Source organism: Bidens hawaiensis, unplaced genomic scaffold (assembly GCF_021521415.1).
Source record: "Bidens hawaiensis isolate Kalapana, Puna unplaced genomic scaffold, B.hawaiensis_p1.1 tig00000097_1, whole genome shotgun sequence".
NCBI lineage: Eukaryota > Viridiplantae > Streptophyta > Magnoliopsida > Asterales > Asteraceae > Bidens > Bidens hawaiensis.
In genome coordinates this window covers 4,280,435-4,290,437 of record NW_027491017.1, presented here as the reverse complement: position 1 = coordinate 4,290,437, position 10,003 = coordinate 4,280,435, and the positions used below count along the sequence as shown (strand labels likewise).

General features: G+C 34.5%; 1 protein-coding gene across 1 annotated transcript; it reads left to right on the top strand.

Annotated features, from left to right (window-relative positions):
* Positions 1-3,799: 3,799 nt before the first annotated feature.
* Positions 3,800-8,852, top strand: LOC143563014 (mitochondrial import inner membrane translocase subunit TIM50-like). Its single transcript, XM_077050680.1, has 10 exons — positions 3,800-4,129; positions 5,034-5,122; positions 5,999-6,035; positions 6,206-6,267; positions 6,379-6,492; positions 6,607-6,711; positions 7,173-7,271; positions 7,338-7,494; positions 7,577-7,679; positions 8,531-8,852. Exons 1-10 carry the CDS (start codon positions 3,856-3,858, stop codon positions 8,574-8,576), a joined length of 1,086 nt encoding a protein of 361 aa, XP_076906795.1. The 5' UTR covers positions 3,800-3,855; the 3' UTR covers positions 8,577-8,852.
* The last annotated feature ends 1,151 nt before the right edge of the window (positions 8,853-10,003 follow it).

Here is a 10,003-nt window from a genome sequence, read left to right as displayed (position 1 = left end):
TCCAATACTTGTGGGACATGTGGTCAAAAGGGTCACAACAAGACATCATGCATGAAAAATGTTGTTGATTAATGTTATCTGGCTACTGTTTGACTTTTTTTTTGTAGTTTTTAAGTTGTTGACTTTATGGATGTTATGGATGTGTAATGGTATGGATGTTTTAAGTTGTTGACTTGATTAATGTTGCTAATTAATGTTATGGATGTTTTAAGTTGTTTAATGTTTAATAGTTGTTTAATGGCAAGTAGCTTTAATATGGTTGTTCATCATTTAACTTGGTTGTTGTTTGCATTTATGGTTGTTGGTCATATTTTAATGGTTGTGCAGATGGCTTGGACATATTTTCCCTTGGATCAGATTTTACTTATTTATGACATATTTGCAGATGGCAATAACATGTGTGCAGATGGCGTGTGATATGTGCGGATGGCTTGGACATATTGTGCAGATGGCTTGTGATATGTGCAGATGGTTTATGGATGTTGTTCATCTTTTAATGGTTGTTTTATGGTTTAAAATTGGCTTTGTTGGTGATTGCAGATGGCTTGGAGATAGTTTGCAGATGGCTTGTTTTATGCTTGGTCATATTTGCCCTTGGAACATATTTTCATTATTTTATGCATATTGCCATTGGAACTGATTTTACTTATTTAGGACAAATTTGCCCTTGATGGATGTGCAAATGTGCATACTATTTGTGCAGATTGTGCATAATGTGTATAATGTGATTTAACTTATTTAACACATTATTCAACACACCTGAACACATTATTCAACACCCTTTTTAGCATTAACATATTAAATCCATTAAATCATACTACTGATGATACATTGCTTATAAGGATCCAAAATTACATCCAAAATAAAGTCAAAATACATAATACATAATAGTCAACAACTAATAAAGTCAAAATACAAATATTCAACAACTTCAAATACAGTCAAGCTCCTACATTTTCATTGCAATTAAAATTACAATGAAAATGATCCAACTAATGACCAATCTCTTTTTCATCTTCCTTGCTTGTTCTTTATAACTCTCTAAACTTTATTCAACTTTGTTTTTCGAATTCAACAAGCCTGGGATAATCTCCATTGCCCGTTCACACATTGGTGGGTCACACCATCCAAGAAAGGGGCAATCCAAAGTCTGGAAAAGAGGAGAAAGATGAAGGATAAACGATTCACTAGAACTTAAATCGAATTACAAACTTACCATGTCCGGACAAGAGAATAAGCGACGACCAGGATTTCTATCAGTCCAGGAAGTTCGAACAACAGCTACCTTGCCACAAACACAGTAAGCCATCATCAATTGAGCCCTAGTATTTGAATTTCGCATCTAGCCCTAATTGATTGAAGCCCTAATCAGGGAGGGTGGGTGGGTTAAAAAGAGGAAGAAAACACTGATAAGGGGTTTTGTTTGCAGGTATAGACGAAAAGACATAAATGCCCTCACATGCGCCTCATGTAAGGGTATTTAACTGGGTTTTGTAACCCAGTTAGCGTAAAAGACATAACGTGTAGGAAAAAATGTTTAAAGTACACCGCCTGCAAAGAAACTAAATAAAGGACACGAATCGTAAATTGGCTTTTTATAAAGGACAAATTTTGTAATTCTGTCTTAATTAATATATAATAAGCGAGATGTGCCCAAGCCGAGCTCAAGCTTGGTAAGACAACTCACAACGCAAAATCGAGCTTGAACCCACGTAAGTTGAAATAGCCGAGCTCGGGCTTTACTTGGGTCGTTTAGAAACCAACATTTATAGTTTATTATAAAATGACCAAAACTCCTTTTTTCTTATAATCCATTTTGATCTGAAACAAAAGTGAGACGTTTTTTTAATGACCCAAACTCATTTTGCTTATAGCCCATTTTAACACAAACCAAAATTGATTTTTTATGGCCTGAACCGAGTAATCATCAAAATGAGCATCTCTCATGAAACTAAAACAATGGTTGAAAACGAACCAATGTGAACTTCATTCAGAGAAACAAAAGGTGCCGAATAACTCACTAGCGGTATTTTCATCGCCACTGTTGTAGGTATGTTGGAATCAGATAAATCGGAGAATCTTATTTGGAATCTTAAAAATGACAAAAATTACTACGAGACCATACATTCAAATTTAAGATATACAATTCATATTAGAAAGATATATGAAAGGACTTACATACCGGATTTGCCTCAAAGCTAACTCAAGTTGGCGCTTGAGTTGCTCCAGTTCTTTCAGCTTAGGCAGGCCCACATCTTCCCAAAAGTTTCATGTGTTTCGAACATTATGGAACCAACACATACCAATCTTTTAGCATAGTTTTATATGTTTCATATATAAATAAATATATACCCAAAAGTTGTACACACATGTATTTAGCTTTCTGTTTCATGTACTCGTTGTAGCTGCTTTGCTATGCGATCAAAACTCGTTGAGTATGTTGTAATATAAAGATTCAATCAAAACAAATACAAGTTTATCAATTTTCTATCATAAATAAAACAACAGTGATCAATGAAGTTTGGATGCCTACAAATCCCCAAATCGAAATCAACATCCGTTGTATGTTGTAAGATAGTCAAAATATAGTTATATAGAACTAAACCTTGTTTGATGATTTTGGATTCCGCAATTGAGCATGATGGGTAGGCAATTGAGCATGATGGGTTTGAGACTAAGTAACGAAAAATTCCGAGTATTGCCGTCGTTATATAAACAACCATGGTTCTCTATATTCTGCTTGTTCATATTCAATTGGGAGCAAACAATAGATCACGAATTGAAGGGATATACGTTACCGCGAATTGAAAGGATGTTAAGGAGACGATTCATTAGGTCGTTCGCCGGAGGATAAAATTTGAAGTGGCCGGCAGTAGGAAATAATAAATATTAGGGCATCTTATGAGAAAGAAAATAGATAGTTGAAAGGCCTCCTATCTGTATTATAATGTAATATAGATATAAATAATAATAAATTTGTTGTTTCTTTTTAATGTTAAATGTTAGTTTATCATTGGACTCTAACAACTCCTAAATTACATAATATTTTTTTACTTTATCTTAAATTAAATCTAAAATCACTCTTATATGTTGTGGGTGGACGATATAGGGGGTGAACATTGGCCTGGGGCAATAAAGAAAGAGGGGAGGGGGGGGGGTGGATATGTGGACGATGGGCGGCAAAGGGGGTGAAGGGTGGGCCATGGCGGCTTTCTCCTCCTCCAAACCCCTATTTGGTATAAACAAAATAATCTCAAAATTCATTTAACCCCTCTCCTTTTGATGAATACATAAATAGTCCCCATATTTGTATCATCACCAGTGATAACAAGTCACCACTTTCAAACCTACTAAACTGACATAATATATACACAGTGATTTAGGGTTTCGAAGTTCAAATCAAGGCTCTTTTTTCGGCTTGAATCGAGGTATGATATACGGCCTGTATTGTATTATATGATAACTAATCGGAATTGATATATTTCAACTGAGCTTTAACTTCGACCTAGGGTTTTTAGTTTTAGGAAATAACTAATTAATAATTTACGGCTGTATTGTATGTATGATAGTTTGAGGCATATTCTGATAGCATCACATTGTTGTTTTAATCTGTTTAGTGAAGACCCTGTCTTTGTATTTGTATTTGTATTTGTATTGAGAATTGACCTTGAGTTAGGGTTTCAAAAATGTATGTATAATAACTATAATCTCATATATCATAGGTAGGACATTTGCTTATTATAGCTTTAACATTCACAACATTATTTACTTGACTGTAAGCCCTCGTACAACTGTTTTTCAATGTTCAGGACAGATTCTTAAGTTTGAGATTCCAAGGTTACAATATACAAACCAATGTCGATAGTTGCTCGATCTAGACGAGTGTTCTCCGTTGTTCACAACTGCAACAAGAATCCTCGCTTGTATTCGAGTGTGTCTGCAAATGGTCCCGGTGAACCTGTTATATCATCATCTATACTTGGTAATCAGCCTACATCTTCAACTCCACCACCACCACCGGAAGGCGCAGCGCCTGGCAGAGCAGGTGGACAACCATGGAGTTTCCTTAAGTATACTTTAATTGCAGCACTTACTGGAGGTGTTGCCACTGCTGGTTATGCGACTTACGGTATGAGTTTTCTCTTCACTTGTGAATCTCATAACTTTCTGATTGCTTCTTTCATATGGGTGTTCAATATTCAATCAGACTCGAGGAACTCGAAATTCGATTCGACTTGCATTTGAATTTGAAGATTCGAATTCGGTTTTCAATCATTCGAATTCGATTTAGTAATCGAATTTCAAATTGAATATGAATGTGATTTTGAATATGCTTTGATTCGTAATTCCTATTCAAATTATACATTTTATTTTTATTATAAACATAAATATTTATAAAAAGATAAATTACAGAAGTGTTTTAATTTTTAAAGACTAAAAACTGAAAGTTCATCATTTTGGTTATTAATTCATGTTATTTGACGTTACCACTTTAAATATTTAGGATATTCTAACTTTAAATGATTTATTTGTTTTATGGATTTGTTATTTTTGTTGTTAAAAAAATCAGGATTGTAGTGATTTTGAAATTGGAACTAAATAGATTTTTTTAACTGAATTTCAATGGAATCCATTCGAATTTGAGTCGAACTCGAATTTCATTATCAATTCGAATTGGCTAATTGAGTTCGAATACAACTATTTCAAAATTCGAATAGTTCGATTCGAATAATACATATATTCAAAATTCGATTCGTTGATCACCCATAGTCTTTCACACTAATGGAAAGAGAAACTATGCAAGTAAATCAAAATCAATAACTGCTGGCACAGATGAATCTTTGCTAGTAATTTTGAGGTGGATTTGATTGTTACAAATATGGTTTGACACAAGTTTATCATCGTGTTGATTACTTGTTTGGAATAATTGTTGAGGTGGATGTTTACTTGACACACACAGTGCAAGTTGTATGTTTTGTCTTCTTTTTCTTATTGGTGCCGTGTTAATCGTATATGTGTTCCTTGTTTTGCAGCATACAGTATAGAAGAAGTTGATGAGAAGACAAAGGCTTTGCGTGCATCAGCAAAAGTTTCTGTATCCGATGATATGTCTTCTTTTGATGTGCGTGTGATCTAGTAGAATTTCCCGTTTTTATATGTATGTAGGCGTGACTGATATATATGCCGTATATGATGATGAAGCTGCTTTTAACTGTATGGCAACAGATAGAATTAGGGGTATAAATGATCCGAGTTGAGCCCAACTAGGCTTGTGCTCGGCTCGTTTTTACTTACAAGAGCTCGAACACTTTTGCTAAAGTTAGAGCCCAGCTCGTGATTCTTTATTTCAAGCTCACGCTTCGCTTGGGATCGACTCGTTTGTTATCCATTACTTAATTTATACATTTTAATTATTCCTATATGTTGAGAAAAACCTTGAACAAGTAAAAGCTTGGCTGTGCAGTGTGAAATTAATACATAGAAGTCCAGTAGAGTTAAAACTTAAAAATACACAACGTTTGACTAGCATAAACAATCTTCCCATACAAGGGTCGAGCTCAGGCTCGATAACTAATTGAGCTTTGCTTGAGGCTTGGCTTGGGCTAGGACTCGATAAGGCTCGGCTCTTTTTGAGCTTTTTTTCAATCTGATCTCGAGTTATATATATAAGCATGTGTGTACGTGCGTATGTATATATAAATGTGTGTGTATGTATATGTTCTGTTACCCTTATTACTTAATGTAACACGCCAAACAAAGCAAATGGTTAAAAAAGGTTTTAGGAGTTGTTTACTTTTAAGGTTTTTGATGCATGAAATGAGATAGAAAGCAAATTTCTATGTTTTTATATCTACTAGTATTATCTTCACTCAGTTGGACCATTTTTAACCATATACTTGATGAATATGAGGATCACATCTTTGTTGATTCAATATCATATTATGACCATGGAATGTGACACCTCAAACTCTAACATATTTACTCATCTTAAACGCAGAAATTTCAAGCTATGCTAAAATCAGCTACAATGACAGGTTTGTTCCCAGTGCTATTTCCACGCGTTCACTGTTCTTAATAATCAATTTGTTGGTTCACAAAGAGAAGAGAATTCTTTCAAATATGATATTTCATGCTTTATATGTTTACATATATTTTTAGCTTATCTACTTATTATGTTTGTAACTGCACTACCCTTATGTTACAGTGCCTGCCAAGCTGGTTGAGCTTTATTTGGATCTGCGTGCTTCTGCTGAAGAGCATGTTCGGGTGCGTATATATTCTTTCAAACTCATATATCGTCACATTAACTCTTTCTTTAATCAGTTAACTCACTGCTATTTTTTCTTGGTTTTTGCTTAAAATCTTGGTTATATGTAGGGTTTTACTGAACCTTCATCAGAGATGCTTCTACCAGATTTGCATCCACAAGAGCAGCATGTGTTCACATTAGTTTTGGATCTTAATGAAACTTTACTATATTCTGATTGGAAGGTATGTAACACATTGCGTCATTGCTTTTACGCATACACTTATACTCTTATTCTTTAATATAGTGAGAGGTTATTTGTTAACATTTTCATTTTTCTATCACGTTTTTGCTTAAAGCGTGATCGAGGTTGGAGAACGTTTAAAAGGCCAGGAGTTGAAGCCTTTTTGGAGCACCTAGCTCAATTTTATGAAATTGTAGTGTATTCTGATCAGCAAGCTATGGTATGTTCTTTTATTGCTCTCTCTATCTCTCTCTCACACACACACACACACACACACACACTCTTTGAGGCAGGGCTTTAAACAAGCCTATCCGAGCCATGTTGGGCTCAGGCTTGGCTTGTTTATTTACCAAGCCGAAATGTTGAGCTCGAGCCAGCTCGTCTATTTCTAATTTTAAGAACCTTTTTTGCACATATTGGTGTATATGAACACAAAAATTAATGTTTTGAACATACACAATGCAAATTTGAACTACAGAAGCTATAATTTATATAAATTAATGGGAAGTTGACGAGCCAACGAGTTAGCTAACGAGCGACCTTCCATTGGCTCGGGCTCGGCTTGTTTACAAACCGAGTCGAGGCAGCTGAGCTCGTCTACCAACTGAGTTTGGCTGGCTTTTTCAACAGCCTACTTTTAGGTTGTATTGCTGACAATTTATGGTTTTTGTTTGTGTGCAGTATGTTGATCCTATTGTTGATAGATTGGATGAAAAACACTGCATAAGGTATAGGCTATCAAGGGCTGCAACTAGATATCAAGATGGGAAGCACTATAGAGTATGTCGTTACATTTAATCTTTTATTAGATAAATTATAACATTGCATTAATATTGTCTATTGTAGGATTTGTCAAAGCTTAACAGAGACCCTTCAAGGGTATTGTATGTGAGTGGCAATGCTCTTGAGAGTTGTCTTCAAAAAGAGAACTGTGTACCAATAAAACCATGGAAATGTGAAGCTGACGACACAGCACTTCTGGATCTAATACCGTTTCTTGAATGTAAGAACTGGATTTTAAATTTTATTAGCAAGTTTATGTATGTATAAGTGATAACTGAATTTTATGCTGCTTTTAATTGCAGATGTTGCACGTCATAGGCCTGCTGATATTCGACCCGTGCTAGCTTCGTATCAAGGACGTGATATAGCCAAAGAGTTCATTGAACGTTCTAAAGAACACCAGAAGTAAGTTTTAGCTGTTTTTACTAACTTATAATTTCTTAAACCTTATTTATTTAATCAACTTTGTGGGTTTTTAGGAGTATGGTAGTTATAAACAGTAATGCATTAAAGCCCATTCTTTTTGCTTTTTAAAAGTTTGGTGATGGGTTTTTTTAACCCTGGATTCTCACATTTGGATTCCTTTACATTTTTCTTTTTCAGTTTTTATTTAATATATAAGTTTTTCTTTTATATTGTGTAGCATTTAATATTTAGCTTAAAATCTAAATATACAATTTTGTTAAAAAAATTGTCCACATTATGATTTAACGTTTATTGAAAACGAGGCATACGTATTTTTTTAGATATTATAAGGCCAAAAAAAAAATGTTTTATTTTGGATACAGCTCAGTTTTTACTAAGTTTATATTGAAATATAAAAAAAAACACACAAAAAAAAACCCGTATATTTAGCTTTATGAAAAATAAAATTTTCAAATTTGAGTTGGAGCAGAACACGGGGTTATAAACCATGGTTACAACAATTTGAAAAGCAATAAACAGTTACTGTACTTCGAAAATTGTTTTAAAAAACACACTACTTTTGACAAATTTATCACTTCATTTCAAAATCAATATAATTTTCCTGTTTCCTAAAAGTTTTAATTCTGGATTACCATTTCGCTTGTTAGTCATGAGTTGTCATTTCAAATATTGATTTATCGAAAAGGTTATTTGTTATAAGGAAAGGGCATTTTCGTTTTCTGTAAAAACAGTACTTTTTCATGGTCAATAAATTAATAAAATTAGTACAACCTTTCTTCTTGAGATGATGTTCTATTAATGTCTAAAGATTATATGTTACGATGGTTCAGGAAAATGCAGGAGCAGAAGCAACCAGGACGTCTGTGGCGACGGTGATTTAATGATTTCTATGAGGCGCCAATAAGTGTACCTGTTTTAGCAGATTTGAGATTAAAAATGCTTACGAGTATAAAGATTGTTGTTTCATTTAGGCTGTATACTATATCATCCAGATGAGAAAGTTTGGTTACTGTGATCTTGGTTCTTGTTATCACAATTTCGCCCTTGAGAAAAGTTTTGAGAATAAAACTTGAACATGACTGCTTGTTTGTTGCTTATTCTCCATGTTTAGTTTATGAGATTTTAAATGTAAGCTTTTATAAACCGTGACCAGCCCCTACCAGTTGCTTTTATACTATATCATCCAGATGAGAAAGTTTGGTTACTGTGATCTTGTCTCCCTTTACCTCAATTTCGGTCTCCTGATAGAGTTGAACATAAAAACTAACTAAACATGACTGCTAGTTTGATATTGGTTTGAGAACTTCTCGGTTGAAACTAGACGTGCACAAATCAGGTATTCTGGAAACCTGGAACCGGGTATTTTTTGATCGGGTACAAACTGGACCCGATTTCAGTCAAGAACAGGGTAGGAACCGGACCCGACCCGGTAGGAGAATATGAGAACCCAGTGGAACCGGGTCCGGTTTATACCCGAATCCGGGTATACCGGGTTTTCCAAATTTAAAATGAAAGTGCTGTTGGGAATCCGTTCTAACGGCTATATACCCGTTTTTGGACCGTTGGAACCGGTTTTTAACTATACAACCTATACACACATACTATAAATAGCTAGGTTGGGTGTAGAACTTGATAAACCACTTTTAAAACTCTAAAACACACTTTAAATCTCAATTACGCTTAAACCAGCAATCAATGGCAACCAACGAGAATTTTGTTATGGTCATTGACACACCAAGATGCCCCGCGTTTGGGTTCATTATGGTTTGTGTGTTATGACCGACTCACAGGAGATGGCACGGTGCAAGTATTGTGCCAAGTTTATGAAAATGGGGTCGAACTTCACTCTCCGAAAGCATATCAATAAGTATTGTTGTGAAAAAAAAAGTTTGGACGCCAAGAAAGCGGAAGCGGGAGAGTCGTTTGGCTCTGCAACTCCACCACCTACTGCCGGTAACAGAGCTTAATCGGCGTAGAGAGCGGGATTAAAACGACGAACCGTGTTTGTTATTTTAAGTTATGTTTGTAATATGCTTAATAATGTTTGTAATGTGTTGTTTTTTTTAATAAAATGTTTGTCGTTAATGTAATGAAGTGGTTGTTTATTGTTAGTTTTAAAAAGTTTAATAACAACCGCGTACTTGAAAGACTAATAATACATGAAGCATGACTAATAATAAATAAAGCAAGACTATTAAACAAATAAAATTACTTGAAAACGGATCGATTGGTTCGTGTTAAATATTACATAACTAAAACAAATAAAAATTACACGCCTTCAAACTATTCTTCTTAGTCTTCGC

Excerpts from the sequence above, each read along its gene's own strand:
- LOC143563014 (XM_077050680.1), top strand. The coding sequence starts at position 3,856 with ATGTCGATAGTTGCTCGATCTAGACGAGTGTTCTCCGTTGTTCACAAC. Across the intron at positions 6,036-6,205 it reads AAAATCAGCTACAATGACAG|TGCCTGCCAAGCTGGTTGAG; the intron begins GTTTGTTCCCAG and ends CTTATGTTACAG. Across the intron at positions 6,268-6,378 it reads CTGCTGAAGAGCATGTTCGG|GGTTTTACTGAACCTTCATC; the intron begins GTGCGTATATAT and ends GGTTATATGTAG.